This window comes from Mixophyes fleayi, chromosome 6, assembly GCF_038048845.1.
Source record: "Mixophyes fleayi isolate aMixFle1 chromosome 6, aMixFle1.hap1, whole genome shotgun sequence".
In the NCBI taxonomy this organism is placed as follows: Eukaryota; Metazoa; Chordata; class Amphibia; order Anura; family Limnodynastidae; genus Mixophyes; species Mixophyes fleayi.
Genome location: NC_134407.1, coordinates 77,168,403 through 77,189,148, shown reverse-complemented (window position 1 = coordinate 77,189,148; position 20,746 = coordinate 77,168,403). Strand labels below are relative to the sequence as shown.

Sequence of the window (20,746 nt, the reverse complement as noted above, 5' to 3'; positions counted from 1 at the left end):
TTCTGAACAGGTATGTAGGTGTACAGCTTTAGTGAGTGGCTCAGCTCTGCACTCTTTGGTTATGAGTGACTGAACAGCTGGAGGGTAATTGATCACATCAACACAAAGGAAAATTAAGTTCCAATGTTTAGGACTTCTCCCCAGGATGGAGAAGATAAGCTCTCTCCGATTTACCAGAGATGCAAACGGTCTACTAAGAAGTCAAATACTTTTTATTAATAACCTTTCCATCTAGACACAAATGGGCACACATAGATAAACAAATAAACATGCTATAACCCACAGCAACACATCTGACATTTGCAGTCATTTTATAAACTGAATTAAGAATTTGTTTGGCTGCTGCAGGTGCAGCACCTTTTTCTTTTGCACTAGTTAAATAAATATTTCACAAAATGTTTTGAAAGTATAGTAATATCCATGAAAACATCTATACATTTAACACCTATAAAATGTGTTTTTCACTGCAAAGCTGAAACTTCCGTTTAGAGTTCCAAATACTTATGGTGCAATGCAATGTAGGGCCTGAATAAAATAAATACTAAAATAGTATACATTTACTGACTCAAGAAATATTCTACATGGTTGAAACTGCATGATCAGAAGACATGCTTCACTATCCATAAACGTTCTCACTATGGCAGGATAAACACACAGAACAGCACCAACCTTCTTGGGTGTCCACTGCCTTGAGCTCTGCATCTCGCACTTCACGCTGCTCCAATTCTTTGTCGGCAGGTGGTTGCTCTTTCTTCTCATCTGGAAAGGCAGTGACAGATCAGATTAAGGACACTGAAGGTGTGTAGGAATGGACTAAAATGCAGTCGTAACGTTCATTAAATCTGCACATTACTATCAAATATCGCCTTGCAGTGGCTTCCTCTGCTGATTAAAACTAGGGTGCTGCATTGCTTCAACGATATGCAAATATATCATAGTCCATCTGACTTGAGTGTGATAACTGTATCAAACCACACAAAAACAAAGTTGTTAGATTGTTATTGGGCCAACTTTGTTGCGATGGGAATTATGCAGACAGAATAGAGACATTTCAATAGAGTGCAGCAGTAGTACAAAAAGGTAAAGAGAACAATTTTAAAAGCAACAGGCCTTTGTTTACATTGCGTTTTTGGTAATATCGCAAAGTCAATCTTTAGACTGTCAATCTTCACTATCGTCCTGACTTTTTCTGGAGGATTTTATGAACAATGTGTAACATTTCTGTGGTGCCATACAAAGTAGGCATGCTTTACAGTATTATTAAAACACAGAGGGCTTAAGTTGGTTGTGCTGAAATATTGGCATTATTCTTATATAAAATGTGTTTTATTCCAAATTAACCTTAACAAGAGGACCCAGATGTAATTCCCTCCCTACAACCACCTTCATTCCTACTATATAGCTTCTCAGTAGACAGGACTACCCAATTTAGACTTTTATATTCCCAACAATTTTTTTTATTCCAATGCTATTTGCATGGAGGAGGGTGTGGATTCTAGCGAGTAAGCCAGGCCCCAATAACGCAGATACTTTACTTGACGTGACCTCAACTACATGACATGTGACACTGCCTAATGCCATTTATTGGGAATTACAGAAGTAAATTATTTTGGTGATTAAAAGCCAAACAGTGGTTTTAACCTGAATGGCGTAGGTGGCTCTATAAAACAGACTTTGAATGAGCATAGCAAATTTTAGGAACCTGCACATGATACGATGGCTGGTCAAATTGGTCATACTGACCAACCAAAATTGCATCTTTTGTGACCAGGATATAATCGCATGAGTGCTGTAGTTCTGAAAATCATATATACATCCAATCCCAGCTAGACAGCTGCAAGGCATTCACCAAGCTCAGAACACCAGATTACATATCTACATCAATCTAGTACCTTTATATCACTGCACTATATAGTAGTCCTTTCAGATCTATTAACAGTAATATAGCCTCTCCTTGATGGTAACATTAAAGATGAACTCCACACTTGGTACATTTTGTACCAGCAAGTCCCCACTACAAAACTAGCTGAATTGCAGGGTTCCACTGGTCATAAGATACTTACCCCCTCTACTGCTACACAGCAATGGTTCATTTTCTACCTATAGAAATCTAAACTAGTGCTTTGGACAAGAGGAGTCGGCAGCCCTGAACTACAAATACCTCCACCGAGACAAAGATAAATCATAAATGTGGTGCAGAGGAGGTATAACATGAATGTTGGGGCTCCTCGACACCTAACCTCTTGTGCTCTGCTAGTTGTTTCGAGGGGGACTTATTGGTAGAAAATGTGTCTAGGTAGATTTATTTTTTTAAATGCATTTTACAGTTGCAAAAAAAACTCCAAAATAGTTTATTGGGTCAAAACAAATATTGGACATAAGCTCCCTTTAATATGTCATTTTTTTTTTATATATAGGCTCCTTACCTTCCTTGAGCTGTTTTTCTAGAGCTTTTTCAGCCATGGCAAGATCGATTATCTCTCTGTCTTCTGCTACAACCTCTCCATTCTTCTTGACATCTACAGGAGCATCCTCTGCTTTCCTGTCTACCTGCAGATCTTTGTTTGGAGGCTGAGCATCCTGCTTTTCTTTTACTTGGTCTCTCTCTGGCTCCTTGTTGGGTAAACCTTCCTCCTGGGGAGGCTGCTGAGGTGCTGCTTGTTCATGCTCTTCTTTTTGAGCAGGAAGCTGCTCTTTTTCTTCAAGTTTAACATCTACTTGTTCCTCCAGTTTCCCATTCCTTTGAGCATCATCAAGCTCAGCATCTGGGAGCTGCTTCTCCTCAGACGCCTCATGGTCCTTCCGTATATCTACAGCTACTTCATCCCGTGGAACAGGAGGCTCATGTCTGTGAGCCTCCCCAACCGGAACTGCAATGCCTGCCGAGCAAGGAGACAGAACATTAAAAAGGGGTGGTTATCCTCCGAAGGTCACATGTTGTGTAAAGTTAAATACAATCATCCTTTCCATTAGAAAAAGGCACCATTTTGATTCTATTTTTGTTCCTCCATGGATAACGCCTAGCCTATAGATGTTACTGTTTCATTGTCTGCCTATAGGAAACACATGCCTGACTATTACCCCTCTCCAGACTACTATAACTTCAGAATAATGCATCATACAGAAGCGTCAGTAAACTGTGTTTTCAAAACAGTGCTCTAGCCCCTAGAAAAAAGAAAGAAAGAGAGGTAGTGTTCTGTATACTGAATGAAAGTTAGAGAGAGAGAGAGCATCAAGGTGTATCAAGGCAACATAACATCCATCAATGTGTATAAAGGCATCCCAAAGTACCAATTTCTCGTCAAGAGTCAGATTCATTCCTTGTATAAGTGTCATGGCATTGTCATGTGGCAGAATGTACAATTAAGGTATAAGCAGGTCCTTTGCAAGTCTCCACCTACAATACCTAAAATCAAAGTGCAGGGCAAACTGTTTTAGGTAAGAATAGCTTGCTTTTAGGCAAGTTGTGTTATGTCATTTGCACAGTGAAAGTCATGTTTAGCCCAGGATACCTTGATCAGGCCGGTCAAGCTGTACTTCCTCCTGCTTCCTCTTTTCCTCCTCCTTCTGTGGAACATCAATAGGCCCTTTAATCTGGGGCTGCTCTTGGTCTACCTTCTTTGGAGGTAACTTGGGTTTGTCCCGGTCATCAGCCGGTTCTTCCACGATGGGTTTCTGGACTAAGGACATAGAACAAGTCATCAAATAAACATGATGAACTTGTGATCACATTCTATAGTGGCTTGAACTACTAAACACATTTCTGCAACATTGCAAAATTAAGGTAATAAGGAACATGTTGCAGTTTACCTAGCAGAGATAACATAAAAAAGTAGATAAGCAGGTGGGAAAAAAAAATGTAGTTTCACTCTTTACCAGGGTAAGACAACTTCAGGACATTAACACTGCCTGTTGGGAACCATCTGTTAAACATTTACTTTTATTCTCTTTGTATTGCAGGGCGACGGCCCACAACATCTATAGTGAAATATGCATGTTATAGGTAATGTAAAATCTGTCACTTTATAATATATTGCTGCGTACTATGTCGGACATGCAGGATATATACATAAGCTGATGGGAATGAGGCAATATGTTTGTGTTGAAATTGTACCCGTTACCTCCACTTTTTAAAACTCAACCTGAAAGTTTACAGAATAATTATATGATGTGTTCATTAATTTTATTTAACATGCATCATTCATAAAAATAATCACCTCTTTGTTGGCATCTCTCACTAGAGGCCTCATGATCAGTATATGCCAATAAGGACCAATTTCTCTCTAACACCACAGAATACTGATAGTTGATCAGAGTAATATTATGTACCATCACTAATCATGAGAACACAGCTTGTTAATGCACAATGAATATAACTGGTGTATACCGATTATACATTTATTATCAAACAGACTGGTTCAGTCCACAGAATGTCTGCCCCCACAGTGTGTAGAAAGTCAAGACTATCCCAAATTATTTAATAGTAGTACAAGTTTATAAGCGATGGCTGTCTGTGTTCTGAGATATGTACAGTACGGGCCTAAACCTTAAGTCTTTATTGTGAAAATGGAAGTTTACGCAGTAACATTTCTTCCAGTGTGATATCACATCACCAAAAGCCTCAAGCCTGCACCAAGACTATCTGCCAACACCTGGACGAAGCACATCATTGTGGTCATTAGTGAATAGCTGTCCTGTTCTGGGCTGGCATTCTACCACTGAAATGTCATACAGACATGTACATTTTTTTTACTAGAGAATAAAATATACCATTTGTAACAAACCGAAAATGTAAAAAAATGTTTTAAAAGTTTTTATGCAAGGTAGTCTGGGATATAATTTTGCCCAACACAAAGTGGGGAATTCAGCATCGCCAAGTGTGGCGATACTGCCGCTTGGTCAATTAATTAAGAATGCTGGTCTTCCAAGCCCCTTCACTGCCAGCACAACTTGAAAGAACAGTCTTTTCATGTATTATACGCCACTCCCACTTGCAACACCAGATTTATAGCACCAAATGGGCCTGCACAAATAGGGCATTAAGATGTATTAATTCCAAAAGGATGTCACCTTCCTTATAACAGCATTCTAGCTAGAATGCTAATTTTGGCCTGTGTTTGTAATACAGACATAATAAAGAGGAAGCAATGTATAAGAGAATATATACAAGCTTATATACAATAGTGAGAGAGATAACTCATTACCCTGAAATAAATTGCTGTTGGACAGTGCTGGTAAACAGGACACAAGTAATTCTCCCTTGTGGTCACCTTAGCTAAGGACTATTTGAGGATATCCAGGTAACAACTTTGACCTCAGTTTCCGCACTCTCTTCAGCACAATTTCAGGAAGCAGCTGGAAAGCCAAGATCACAAACACTGATCCTGAACCAGAAGAATCCTCAATGCCCCATATATCGCTTCCCTGTCCTTGTATGAACAGCTTGAATAGTAATTAGAATTATATGCAAGTCTAATCTCACCATGCAGGAAAACACATTACAGATTAGCCATGAAAAGACTTCAAAACTTAAATGGGGAAAAAAATCTCTGGTTATTTATAGATCTTCTAGCACAAACAAACAATACAATTAAGCCTGATATAAGTTATGGTCTCTAACATTTTTTGTGAATCTTGGCCTAGAGCCCAGGTCACTCAAGGACTGGTCGGTTCTCCTTCGCTTCTCCTACTTACTCCCAGATATCTCAATTGTATATTGTCATAACATGTCATACTCTCATACTTTGGATTGTCCTTAACCTATTGTGTGTAATTACTGCTGTTTATCGGGCTGTTGTCTTTCCCTTAGTCCACTCTCCGTTTTTGCTTTCTGTATCCCCCCCCCCCCCGTCTTCTTTTGGAAACGCAATAAAAAAAAATAGATATGGTCCCTGCAACAATAAATAGTCTGAAATTTGAATAAAGATTTTTGAGGGTGCAAAAAAAGTTACTGTATGAATTATCTTACTAGGGGTCAGAAAGTCAAAACTGAAAACTACGAGAGCAAACATCAGCAATCCATAATTGTCATTTGCATCTTATTTCCAAGGACTATATCAGCTTTTCAAGACTGACCAGCTACACAGTGCTACTTCTCTTGAGCTCTAGGCTTTTGGAGCATTTCTGATTTCTATTAGTTTTTATTCAAAATTTCCTGTGTAGTGAAGAGGAGTATCAAATACAAATTGCGTTCATGTCTAGTGGTCAAATATTATAGTGCCCAAGGTCTATACAGCATGTGCAGCAGCTAAATGTCCATGTATTCATATGCTCAATTCAATTTCAGATGAGATGTTGAAGATGTACCCTAAGCCTCTGAATCTGACCAGGCTGAAGCTTAATGAGTTTTTCCAATAATTTTAAAACTACCTAACTTGCCAAAAATAGTACTTTCACTTTATTTAGCAGGGTCTGAGCACTTACAGATAGCTGGGACCCTCTGCCAACAACCTATGCTGCTGCTTAGCTCTCCTCGCAGCAGGAATAATCTGACACAGCGGGTCATAGCTATACGTAAGCGTTGGGACCGTACTAAATATGGCGAATGGTATAAGTGTAAGCACTGGGACTCTGCTAAATACAGAAAAATACTAGATTACAAAGTACTATTATTTTATTGGGAAGAGAAGTTGTTTAGTAAAATTGTTTTTTAAAGTGAAAACACCCTAAACAAAATAATTTATATTAACAATTGATGCCTCAAATTGTCTTCTGTGCTGAATACAGACAAATATATTAAACCACTTCTCTATTATATGCAGTATATTCAAACACAAAATATGGTGGAATAAGCATACCCGCTATTCTAGCTATAGTGTAATACGCCAGTAAAAACATACTATTATAAACTACAGAAAACAAGGAATGCCATGATCCTGCAACTTATTGCACACGCTATATAAACACACACAACAGACTCCTGTATATGAGCATGATATGGACAGGACAGGACGTTCCCCAAGGGGTAAAGCACAAAGAGTAGAGTTGTTTTTTTTTCCTTTTTTTCTGGAAAGCAATGTGGAAGATCAACAAATGTACTTTTACACACAGATAATCAGAAAACAATGCTGGCCACACATACCATTGCTGCCAGCAGTGTCAGAAAATGAGCCCAATACCTTAATTTGTCTGGCCCAAAAATTATCCTGATGACAGATTATGATCATAACAAAATCATAACATTAGCGGGTATGACCATAAGTCCAGTCGGCAGATGAACGCTATTTGCAGGTTCTTTTGCAGACCCCACTGACAGGCTTTGTGAAACAGTTGGCAAGTGTTACATTAAGACCAGTCAGATCTGTCGAACTTGGCAACATGTGTTTGTACGCCAGAATCACTTTATAATTTGGCCAGACTGGGTGACAGAAGAGGCCCATGTGTTGTCAGCTGAAGAAGTGTAGTATATACAGTGTTTGTGTATAGAATGTTTGCGTCAACAACTGTAGTAACATGGCTTTGTAAACGCCACCTGATATTTTGGGAATGTTTTGTTCCAGTTCCATCTCTCCGTCTTGCAACCCCTCTTTTCCCAGCAGCTCTGACTTGACTTGCACCGATGGTTCTTCTGGGACGGTCACAGTAGTGTAGGTACTGATCACGAGAATAACTAAGCCGACTCCTAAAATAAACTGCACACAAATACAACAGGATCACAGGTCAGTAAATGTAATAATCATCATCACTTAGACCAAATAATTATTAGAACTCAAGAACTGCAGTTTTAGTCACAGCTTATCATGCAATGACTTTACATGGTAGCCACTTAATTTGTCAAATGCTGTAAAAGTTTCCAGTTTTTAGGAGCAATAAAATAATGCAAGTAACTGTTAATTTATTGTCTAGATGCTATCATGTAAGCTAGTTTGCAGTGGGCAGAGCAAGACCCAACCTATATCTAATCAGAGCATTAGAACTTTTAATTAAAAGTCATCTGTTGGCCTTTTGAAGGATCAGCAAGCAGATGTTTTTAAACCTTAAAAAGGTACTTGTGTACTTTTGTTTATACAGCTTCTATCACCATTCCATGAATAAATGGCCAACAAAATATATGCATATTAAAGGTTTTTATTATTATTACCGTTTATCTATGAGGTACCACAAAGTGTCCGCAGCGTCGTACATAAAGCATGGGGGAAAACAGCACAAAACAAAAGCAGGACACAGCCTACAGGGCTTGACAATAACAGAATGCAGTAAACCATTAATCCAGTAGAGCATAGGACAAAACAGGACAAGGCATACAGGGCAGTAGAAATAAAGTGCAGTAAGTTATCAATCCACTAGTACTAAGGAGGCCTAAGTAGAGGGCAGGATACTAAGAAGCTAGAGAGTGGGAGGGGGAGAGGACTAAAGCAAACAAGAGAGGGGGAGAGAGGCATTAAAGTAAGCTTTACCTGTGCCCTAGAGTGAGAGCGCAGCTAACAGGATTAAAGCCAGCGAGGTGAGAAGACCAGGGAGAACATAAGATTAGGGGTATATGTCGCCAACTCTGAAAGGTCTGGGCGTTTGATGCTCATGCTGAACGGAATTAGCGTGGTCAGAAAATGTTCGCATACACAGTCATATAAGGTCATTGTCTGACCTTATCACAGTTCATCTAATATGATGGATTATAATCACACTATGACTGTAGCCTACCTGTATTTTATGGGACAAATTTGCGAGATTTATAGCAATATAATTTCTGGACTGTTTAATGTTTCAAACCATTTGATTCATTACTTTCAGATAACGCTTCATATGCCGTAATAGATCAGATTTAATTTTTTTTTAAAACAGGAAGTCATGTGACTGTGTATGATCCTATAAACCGTGAATCAGCGTTTCCACTAACTCCCATTTATATCCTGAACTAAACAAGGCTTTAACCATCAAGGGTTAAAGCAGACCTGTCACCTACACACTACTGAAAATATGTTACATTTACTGTATTACAGCTATGTTTCCCACAGTAATCTTTTTGAATTCCAGTCTGAAATCAGTCATCTTCTGTCCAGCTATGAATATTTATGAGCATTAATATGAAAGTGAACAGCCCAGATACTATCAGGAGCATGCTCAGTGTGCTTTTGAGACACACTCTGTGACATTATCAAGCTGTCAGCTTCAATACATTGGTTCTGAATGATAACAAGGATCAGTGTCACACAAACGTATGCCTATATCAGCAGCTAAGTAAGGGAGGGCACAATTTTATAATGGATTATTCTCAATTGTATGTGTACTGTACATTGCAATTACACTTATACTCAGGCTGTACTATTTATTTTAGGTTTTTCAACTGCATGATGCTCACTTCTGTGAAAAAAAAAAGTTTCTGCTCTAAATAATTGTACAGCAATGGCATAATATGTCCAGAGCTCTATAAGTGAGTGACCTGACCTACATTTTCTAAAACTCTGTGCAGTTTCCCTTTCCCCTGTATGGCTGCAAACACTCTAGTCTCAGCACTGCTGCAATTGGGATGTGTGTAAAGGGAAATTAAGGTCACTATTACACAGGCACCTTTAGCTCAGTAGCTTGTGCCTGCTGGGATAGAGTCACCAGAGGATTAGGCCGGAAGCAGAGTAAAATATGGTCACATATTGAAGTTATGCAAATGAATTAGTTTTAAAGTAGTTATGCAAAAGTTTTAAAGTACTTTTAGTGTTTTCACAAAATGCTTCTCCAATCCGTTACGGTTATCAAATTGGAGAAATCCTAGAATGTTCCCTTACAAAAAAAGTGTCTGGTACTCCTCAAGATGTACACACCAAATATCTGTTCATAATATAAAATATGACGGTATTACATTGTACTTTTAATACAAGTAGAAAATATATAGACTATAGAATATATATACACATACATGGTGGGGATAGAGATAGGTGGCTCTGGATATACAGCCTGAACAAGGGTTATGTGGTTTTAGAGAACATGTGCTATATTATATCTATCTATATCCACCTATCTATCTATATACATACACAAACGCACACACATACTATGAGATAATATATATATATATTGTTTAAGGTGATCCAATTCTCAAGCTCTAATCTATTTCACAGAATTCCATTTGTTTGATAAATGCAGAACTTGATGGACACATTTACGTAATACAATAAGCTTACATGTTGCAAGTTACACAATTAATTGGACTATAAGAAGTTTGCTGAGGTCCTTGGTCCTCATTTGACAAAATTTTTCAACGAGGTGCCTGGGGGGGGAGCTCCCTTCGACTCCGTCACCACGGCTAACATTATTGTAATTCCTAAACCAGGAAAAGACCACTCTCTTTGCGCTAGTTATAGGCCTTAAGTTACTAAATGTTGACCTGAAAATATTTGCAAAAATCCTGGCCTCTAGGTTGAACCCACTTCTCCCAGCCCTTGTCCATCCTGACCAGGTGGGCTTTATTCCAGGGCGCCAAGCTCCTGATAATACTAGAAGGATTATCGACTTAATTCACACAATGATAATCTTCCCTCTCTCGTCATGGTGCTCGACGCTGAAAAGGCGTTCGATCGCATCTCCTGGTCATTTATGGAGGATGTGCTTCGAGCAATGGGATTCACAGATAAATTCCTGACAGTTATTCTAGCCCTCTACCGGTCTCCGTCAGCTACTGTTTCCGCTAATGGTCTGACCTCGATGCCCTTTTTGATCACGAACGGCACTCGTCAGGGATGCCCCTTCTCCCCACTGATATTTGCTCTTGTCATTGAGCCATTGGCCGCTAGAATTCGAAACAATCATGAGATATCTGGCATACAGGTGGGCCCTTCTACCCACAAGATTGCCCTGTACGCGGACGATGTCCTGCTCACTATTACTAACCCCAAAACGTTGGTTCCCCCTCTCCTAGATGAGCTAGACCTCTATGGCTATTTCTCGGGCTACAAGATTAATCCAGATAAGACGGAGGTTCTAGATTTTAATATATCAGTTACAGACGAGCTATTATTAGAACGCGCCTTCCCTTTTCAATGGGGTCGCCACAAAATTAAATATTTGGGTGTTTTCATCACAAAGCACTATCGACATCTTTTTCAAGCCAATTTTCCTCACCTACTCGATCAAGTTAAAACTGACCTTACATCGTGGTCACAGCTCTACATCTCCTGGATTGGACGCATTAATGCCGTCATAAGGAATATCCTCCCCAGGCTGCTCCACTTCTTCCAGACTCTTCCCATCCGCATCCCGCCATATGTTTTTAAATTCCAGCAATTCCATGTCTCCAGATTTGTCTGGTTCGGCAGACGACCCCGGGTCCGACTTAAGGTTCTTCAGAGGTCCCCGCAGGGGGGAGGCCTGGGGATCCCTGATTTTCGAAGATGTCACCTCTCTGCCAAACTCGCTCAGTGTGTCCTGTGGTCCGGTCCGATGGAAGCCAGGGTATGGTCTAAAATTAAGGCAGAGGGTCTGGGATTGCTTTCTTTATCCTCTCTCCTATGGGTCCCAAGGCCTCGTGGCCCTTAACGATTGTTATCTCACCCAATAGTTTCACACACATTATCCATCTGGGACTCAACATCCCAAAAATTTGCCTCGTCTCCCCATCCCTCTCCGGTCGTTCCGCTATTCAACTCTCCGGAATTTCCTCCCGGACTGCATCATAGCTCATTCCAGCCATGGTACTCGCGGAGAGTCATTTACCTCAATCATTCTTCACCTTCTGCAACTTTTCCTCAGTTTTCTGAAATTCAATCGCAGATCCACATTTCCTCAAAGCACTTTTATCAGTTTTTGCAACTTTGCCATTTCCACAGTGTAACTAAAGATCGCCTGCTAGCCCGACCTCTCTCCACCTTTGAAGCCCTCTGTCTACGCCAATCTTCAACTAAAGGTCTAATATCAATGCTTTACCACGAACTTGCTTCCTCTTCTCCTTATCTTAGAGCCCCCCATGAACTCACCTGGGAACGGGACCTTGGTAAAGAGCTACTGGAAGAGGAATAGTCTGAAATTTACGAGAACGCCGCCTCTAGTTCCATCTGCGTAAGAATTAAAGAGAACGTACATAAGGTGCTATATCGATGGTACTATGTGCCGTCGCGTCTTCGCAAAATCCTTCCTGACTCATCTGATCGCTGCTGGCGAGGGTGCTCCCATGAAGGCACATTTCTCCACACATGGTGGTCGTGCCCAAAATTGACAGGCTTCTGGATTCAGATAAGAGGTCTGATTAATTCAATTCTCCAGGTGGATATTCCCCTGGAGCCCAAATTTTTTCTTCTTCCTATGGGGGCTCCCACGGCAACCCGACACCAGAATAAATTGATCAGGCATATTGTTTCGGCAGCTACCTGCCAAATAGCGGCAGACTGGGGCTCGCAATCCCCTCCTTCCATGCAGTCCACAATCAACAGAATTTGGCAGATTGAACGGATGGAATACATGACCAGTATTATCCAGAATTCCTCTAGAGCCTTCTCCAAGGTTTGGGACCCATGGTTATCCTTCTTCCAGGCGTGCCCACCCTTTACTTAACTCAGCTTTAAAACCTCATATCCCCCTTCGTTCTTTTTCCAACCAACAATGGATCTAGTCACTTCTTCCCTTCTCTCCTCTTCTCTCTCCTTTCCTCCTCTATGTATTCTCTTTCTTTCTTCCTCTTTCTATAAAAACCTTAGGTCATCTGTTACTACTAAAATTGTTTGATTGATTGACTTAGTGACTTCACATGTTCTATGCTGGTTGTTGATATCGTTACTTCCTGACTACTTTTGTTATCAGTATGCACGTTGTCATTCGTTCTCTGTTATCACGACCTTGCAAAATAAAACTTTTTAAAAAAAAACAAAAAACCATATGCATTCACATTCTCATGTGTTGATACTTTATACTTTAATGTGTGCAAGTTGCCCTTGGAATGATTATCTCAACCTCAGATGAGCGTAAACCTTGTGAGCAGAGTTTAGCGATTTTAAGATACCAGAGGTTGGATTTTACATCTATCTGTTCTGTAGTCTATGCGCTGAATAGTTTACTTTGTGGTTAAACGCTTCAACATCCAGCCAGCATGGCTTTGTTTACAGGGTTGCCATGACTACTCAGCAGCATCGTAAATATAGCTACACCTAATTCAGGTACATGAGGTTTGATATGTATACTGCCACATATGCTCATACATCTGAGCCTTCAGATAGCTCGCTTTGTCTAAATTAGCTGATGTACTTCTGCTCGATGTACTGTGAGCACTATTATGTTCTGATCCTCCAAGATACCAAGGGAATAGTACAGGAGACCCTTTTTTTTTTTTAGTATTTTCTGTTAAATATATTCCCTCCGATATCCACTTCATTCTACTTTTCTTTCTGTACTTGTATGATGGATAGGTTTTTAACCACTTACATAGACCATTTTTGTCTGTGCTGTTGAGCCAGCAGTGACACAGGTGGCTCTCATGTTCACCAGCCAATTGCAGCATTTATGCACACGCCTGTTAATTATTGTGTTTTGTGTACTGTGGAACTCTTGCGGCCATATATACTGTGTTATTATCCATGTTAACCCTGATGAAAGTCTTTACAGACAAACAATTGTTAGGCATAGTAGCAGCAACTGCTTCCACGTGAATAATGAAATATATATTTTTCTTCAAAGCCAGTGCAGACCTGTTCTATGTGAATGTGCTGGTGAGCCTGTGTATACATTTTTTTGGACTTGTGCACGGTGACTTTTTCATCATCGTCATCATCATTTATTTATATAGCACCACTAATTCCGCAGCGCTGTACAGAGAACTCACATCAGTCCCTGCCCCATTGTTTTTTGGTACTTCTTTCTTACATAAGTCTGTGTCCAGTCTCACCTGTTGCCAACACTGGTAGATTGTTTTGTAACCTGACAGCTGCTAGCAACACATGTTCATAAGGGTTAAGCAACAAGATCATCATCAATTTGGCCACACACATGAATGGTCAAACCAGAAGACATCCGCATGTCCAGATCACTTGGGTGCAGCATTATATCCTGTCAGTGCCGTTTGAAAGATAACTGCACCACACACAGGCCGTCAGTAACCAAATTTTTCTGCCTTTCAAAATAATAATGATCTCAATTTTGAGTTTCTTGTTAGCCAACACACTGTGACACTAGGCCTATTACATGATATTGCAGTGTGTGAGCATCTTATGATGTAAGTTACACTGCACCTATCAGTGGTGATAGGAAGGTGAGAATGGGAGAGATCTCCCTTCCATGGGCCTGGACTACCCCTATACTAAGGGAACTCCTTGATACATTTACTCTAGCCTAGACTTCTGCAGTGAGTTGTTCATAGCATTCACGCTAAAAACTGTGTACACAGTTGTTTGGTCAGAAACTGGAATGGTTCCTGGCCAGGTCCCTGGAACCTGAGGCGGATACAAGAAATTAGTGTTGTCTCCTCCCAAAGCCCGCCCTTTGCTAATTTAAATATAGAGTCGGTGGGCATAAATAAATTAAATTAGGACAAAATTCTAAAATGTGAGTGAAATATTGTTAAAAGCAAGAAAAAAATAATAATGTAGGAAAACAGATTTCTTTATATAAATTGTTTAGTGTTTTTATGCTGTTAAACTGGAAGTAGCCTTTTCTTTACTTAAAAAAAAAAAAAAGAAAGTCTTATTTAACACCATTTTAACTCCACTGTTGTAGAAAACACATTTCCCGCTAACTCAAGTTAGAGGTCACATGATATTTGTGTGATTTACAGATATTACTTTATTATGTTAGTATGAGGGACACAAGAATGTAAGATAAGGCTATTATCAGTAAGGTGGAGAATTCTCAGGCAGCCTCATAGGAAAAAAACAAAATCTTGTCAATCGGGTAATGCGCCATTGTCATTTTTCGAGCAGTTATATCTACAGAAATCAGCAGACAGCATATTGGTAACAGTGGGTCTCAGTCAGGAGGAAAAAAGGAACAGAATTACAAAAAAAAAAAAAAAAACACAAAAAAAATAAATAAAAATAATAGCTGTTTAACGCCTAGCTGTATTTTATATCCAGAAACTTTACAGATGCAACCATTCAATCTGTTAGAGCCTTAAAAAAAAATAATTCAGTCTTCCAACTAATTTGCTTTAGACCAGGATCCAGGTGTTAGTTCCTTTCAACAGTCACCCACTGACCATTTTGTCAGATGCAATTGAGGACAACTGAGGATTAATAGGACGTTCACAGGTTCTCATCTCTTCACAGCCCAGATAATTTGCCCTTTTCAACTTCCGCTTGCCTGCATAGACTCTTGCTTCCCTCCTCTTCACTCAGCCTCTTAACTGAGCCAGTCAAGGCTTAGTGCTTCCTGCCTGCTGTAATTAACTACTCGTTGGCAGAATTATAAGGCGTTGGCGGCCCGGCTGTAACATCTGGACTGCACAGGTCCTGGGGAGCTTAGCTAGCCTGCAGGACATTGCTCTACGTTGTATCATACTCCTCCTCAATGTATTGCTCCTATACTGAAACTGATCTGGTACTTTTCCAAATACAATCTAAATGTGAGTGCATGAGGCCATAAAGAAATAAAATTGAGAAAGTTTCTCTATTTTGATAAATCATTAGGTAATGGTTAGGTTGTGGAGCACAGACCTGTGATGTGAAGCCCTTGTTGTGTATTTTCTTATAGATGAGAGCAGGGCAGATGAAGCAGATCAGACTCCCCATGGTTGCACCGGTCACACCAAGGATCGTCTCCACTGTAATATATAATACACTTCCAGGGTTACAAGGGGAATAGGACAAAATCGTGTTTCTCACACATACTGTGTTAAAGTGGAGCATTAATCAAAAGATGATGTGATGTGTTTTATAAAGGAACCTCCATATTTAAATTGATGAAATGCTAAATTATTGTAGAGTCTACTTCATTCTTTACCTTTTTCAATAGAAAAAAAAAATGGAAAATAAAAAGCCTTTTCACATGTAAACGAAGACAAAAGTATGACATTATTAGCCAAGCATTGCTAACTACAACAGATGGAAAAAGACAAGATGCCAGGAGCCTACACCAATGAATTTACCCTGAAATGGGTTCTTGGGAAGGTTTAAAATTAATTTATACCTAAAAGTAAAAATATGATCATCTATGTTTATATACATTTGTACATACATGCTCCCACCAGCTTGGTATTAATTATATAGAAGTAAAGTTCCTACATTTGTTAATATCCCTCTCATTCAAGCTGTCAGACTCTGACTTTTCCCTAAAAGAGGTGCTACATGTTTCGGGCCTCTTGTACGCCCTTTCACAAGATTTGCAATGACATTATCTTGCAGCGCTGACTATTGAAATTTCATAGACAGCTGAGCCAGCAACTGTTAAGGTAGACTAGGGAGCTAAAAAAAACCCCATAAAATTACTAAAAAGCATGAAACACCCCAAAATGGATTTTAAAAGTCATAGTTAACCCTTTAAGTAGGAGTATATTGTAACAAAGAAACAGGATACAGACAACTCGAGAAGAGGAAAATGGACGGTCCAACTAATGTATCAGGATGTATGTATGGTATGTAATAAATAGATACAAGAAATTACATACAACTGTATATGTAAATTTATAGATTACCTTCTCTGAAATAAAATATTAACACTAAATATCAGTTATGTGGTTGTAACCATGATTAATGCTAAAGCAGTGATCCTACTTTAATCTACTATGTAGTCAAACAATTAGGTAAGTTTAAATTAGCTTTTTATTATTAGCAAATTAAAACACTGAAATAAAGCAAATATACAGTATAATATAAATACTATTAGACTAAATGTACTTGTAATAATATTAAATAAATTAAACAAAGCAACAAAAAAAAACCAAAAAAAAAAACCTCTCTCACAGGGATTATGCCCATTCGTTCAATGACAATTTAATAATTAGGTCCTTTTAAGAGATGCAGTAGTGGTTCAACTCGCTTACACAAAGCGGCAGAGGTTAAACCCAGTAAGCAAATATATTTAATGTTTCATTAATCCATGTAAAATGTATGAATAAACAATACATTTAAAAAAGTCAAAAAGATGTTTCATGAATCTGGTGCTTATGTGTGTTGAATTTAAGATGTTTTACCGAAATGGTCCCTTTAAGTAATGTTTGGAATATTCTGTCAATTTGCAATGCCAAAATTTAGGGACTATGGGACAGAACTGGCTAACTGTCAGCACTGCAGTGCATTCTGTTTCCAGACTTCTGATTGGTTTATACTGACTCTGTGACAGAGATAACTGATGGAAACACATTCCAGGCGCTTCTGAAAAGCATTGGATAAAAAAAGCTGTATCAGAGTATAAGTTGGGCTGTCGACTCACAGCAGGGTCCTTATGAAAATCGGAGTCTGTTCAGCTAGATCATTCCTGTACTGCCAATGTATTGCACAGTTTGTATTCATTGTCTCTGCCAAGTATGTGTTGTAACATCATATAGCCCCTAGCAGACATTTATTGAGTCACGTTGAGCAGTGTTTGCACAAGTATGAACATGATTCGTTCTCAACCTTGTCCATAGTGTACAATAAAGGGCAAAGTGTGAACTATACCGTTAGCATTTAAATAAAGACAAAGTGCAGATGACCTATACTCTGTTCACCATTCCCTAGAGAACAGCAGGAATGCCTGGAGAACCCACCAATTGGACCCTGTTTCTTAAGACTGATGTTTTCTTTCACCATTTTTTAGAGTGGCTATGCTGCTTTCTGCTAAAAAATACAATCTCAATTACTTGTACATTTATGCAAATCAGACTGTTATTGCTGCCTCTACACTCCGAGTAAGCTTTTTCCTGTACTTCAGATTGTTGCTGGTAACTTGGCATGGCCAAGGGCACAGTGTGCCATATCTGGTATAGAAGATTGTCATCCCCTGGATTAAACTCTTCAATTGTATGTGTCTGGATGGAGCACACTCTGGAATTCAGAAATCCTCCTGCAACTATCAGGTCTCTGAATAGGTGGTAAACCTTTCCTCACCTATTGAGAAACTGGTTTTAGATTTCTTGGATAGAAAGTAAGTTTCACTTCCACGTGGACTAAATTGGTTTGTGAATATTCTCTGACCAAATTAATAATCAACGTGTACGGAATGTTCAGTCTCTCCTTCCTTCAACTTCTGGACGGCAACAATTATTATTTTTAACAATAATTTAGTACATTTGCAGAATAAAAAAAAAACCACATGATAAAATTAAACATATTAAAGATGAACAGAATACAGAAAAGATACCTAATCACTAGATATTATGAAAGTAGAGTTGTATTAATAAAATGCTTGAGTAAGACAAGCAAAGCTTGAGCTTGTTTTTGAACACTTTTAGAGAAGAGGCCTCTGAATGTGCAATCAGCAAGTTCCAAATAGCAGACACCACAAAGCTAAAAGTTTGAGCTCCAAATGAGGGAGACGCTATTTACTGTTAGTAGTCCATCACCTGCGGAGTGAAGTGGGAGTACAAGGAATAGAAGCGACTTCAAGTACCCAGGACCTTGATTATGTAGGGTTTTGAATATCTTTATTGGTGATGGTGCAAACTATATTAAAGTGAAAGTATGCCTTTTGGCAGATGACAAAGATATGCAACAGGTTAGACACAGGAGGAGTACGAAAACAAATTATTGATGGCTTAAGTGGGGGTTCTGAGTTTCCAAACTCTGATCATATGCATAAAGTCGGGGTTATAAAAACATAGAATTTGACAGCAGGTAAGAACTGCTTAGTCCATCTAGTCTGCCCATTTTTGAAATCTATGGTAACCTCAAACCCTATTTTATCCTTAATTCTTTGTAAGAATATACTTATGTATATCCCAACCATATTTAAATTGCTCTACTACATTAGCCTCTACCACCTCTGATGGGGGGGGGGGGGGGGGGGACTATTCCACTTATCCACTACCCCAGTTTCAGTGCATGACCTCATGTTCTAATCCTGCTCTTCCTTTGAAGGTGGTTTCCCTCCTGGACCTTGTTAAAACCCTTGAAATATTTGAAAGTTTCTATCATGTTCCCCCGTTCCCTTCTCTGTTCAAAACTATACATATTAAGATCTTTTAGTCTTTCCGGGTAAGTTTTGTGCTGTAGGCCATGCACCATTTTAGTTGCCCTTCTTTGTACAGTCTCCAATGTATTTATATCCTTCTGGAGACATGGCCTCAAGAACTGAACACAGTTTTTTAGAGAAGGCCGTACCAATGACCTACACAGTGGCATTATTACTTATTTCTTTCTCCTACCGATTTCTCTCCCTATGCAACCAAGCATCTGACTTGCCTTTCTCATTGCTTTATTACATTGCTTACCCGCCTTAAAGTCACCTGAAATAGTGACTCCCAGATCCCTTTCCGCCTCAGTAGTTTCCATTATAGTGCCGTTAATACTATATGTAGCCTTTGGGTTTTTGAGACCCAAGTGCATGATTTTACATATTTTGGCATTAAATTGTACTTGCTACACTCTTGACCATTCCTTTAGTCTACTTAGATCATCAATCACAAATAAACGCTCCTACATACTGAGTTTTCTTCCTCCCTCTCTTTGTATTTTTGAAACATGTTACATAACTGAATATATAATAAAAAGATAAATGCATTTTAATACATGGTTAATGTACTAGATCAGCACTGTTCGATTATCAACATATGTGCTGGTTGTATCTTTAAGTTGCATATTTTTTTTAAATAAAGTTTTATTAAGATTTGGTAGAGGTGGTACAGAAATGGTAGAGGTGGTACAGAAAAGAAAATTGTGAGCAAGGGAGTAGGAGACCAGCATTGAGCATTGTGATCAATAGAGTGAAGGACAGATTTATGTAAAAAGCACAGAAAATCAATATAGAAAGAATTCTTCGCAAACAAGAAATTGCTGACTGATGCACGTGGAGGGGGATGAAACAGGGGAGAGAACAAGAAGAGGGAAATGGAAGAAAAGATCTAGAAAGCTAGGATATGTTAGTACGGGGAAGATGAGCAGTGGGAAGGAAGGGAAGGAAGATATTCAATAGAGGAGTTTGAGTTCTCTAAACATTTACACAGTCTTCAAGGAGTGAAATGTTCACATCAAGAATGCCAAGTCGATAGAAACTGGTTGGTACGATCATTTATGATACTTGTTATACATTCTAGCTTGTGTATCTGCCAAATATTATTAATTAGACTTGGAATAGTTGGGGTATCTGGCAGGTTTCAATTCAGGGCAACTAAGCATCTAGCAGCAGTGAGAATGTGGCTCGGCAGTTTCCAAATCAGTCTGTGAACTCCAGGAGGGAGACGTGACAGGAATTGAAGTTGCATTTGTGTGCTCCCCTTCATTACGTAGTATGTCAAAGGTCTGGTACAAAATGTCACCCTACGTCTAAAACATAAGTAACATTGCCCTTGAGTGTGTTTTGTTTTTTTAAAAATTTTTGGCACAACACATTTGTTACTAAATGATCACAGGTATTGTTCACCTCACAGATCAGGACCATTTTCATGCATTTCAGATGTATGAAGTACCCTGGGAATAAGTTATTTACTCTACCCAAGTGAATTTTAGATTTGTTATTTTTCCCCATGGCCACATTTTGAAGATTTATGTTTAATCTACTTGTAATGTAAAAGAGAAAAACAACCAACTTTAAGAAAGGAAACACTTTTTCAACATTACACCAAAGGTTACATTTACAAGCATAGGCCAACCCTAAAAGCGTGGAATCCAAAATGGAGAGATTTGAAATGTGTACAATTATAAAATATTTGATCTAATCATATCAAAGAGAAAATTAATGGAATCTTTATTTGATAAAATTTCTT

The 20,746-nt window shown here is 39.0% G+C and overlaps 1 protein-coding gene across 2 annotated transcripts in view; it reads right to left on the bottom strand.

The window, feature by feature from the left end:
• The window catches only part of SLC38A10 (solute carrier family 38 member 10), a 48,730-nt gene that overhangs the window by 4,661 nt on the left and 23,323 nt on the right, over positions 1–20,746 (bottom strand). For both annotated transcript variants that reach the window (XM_075216889.1, XM_075216890.1), the window contains exons 10-14: positions 15,564–15,670; positions 7,472–7,631; positions 3,513–3,680; positions 2,427–2,879; positions 670–759 (exon numbers count right to left, since the gene is read on the bottom strand). In XM_075216889.1, the coding sequence (XP_075072990.1) occupies positions 670–759; positions 2,427–2,879; positions 3,513–3,680; positions 7,472–7,631; positions 15,564–15,670 (978 nt within the window). The remainder of the gene's footprint in view (positions 1–669; positions 760–2,426; positions 2,880–3,512; positions 3,681–7,471; positions 7,632–15,563; positions 15,671–20,746) is intronic.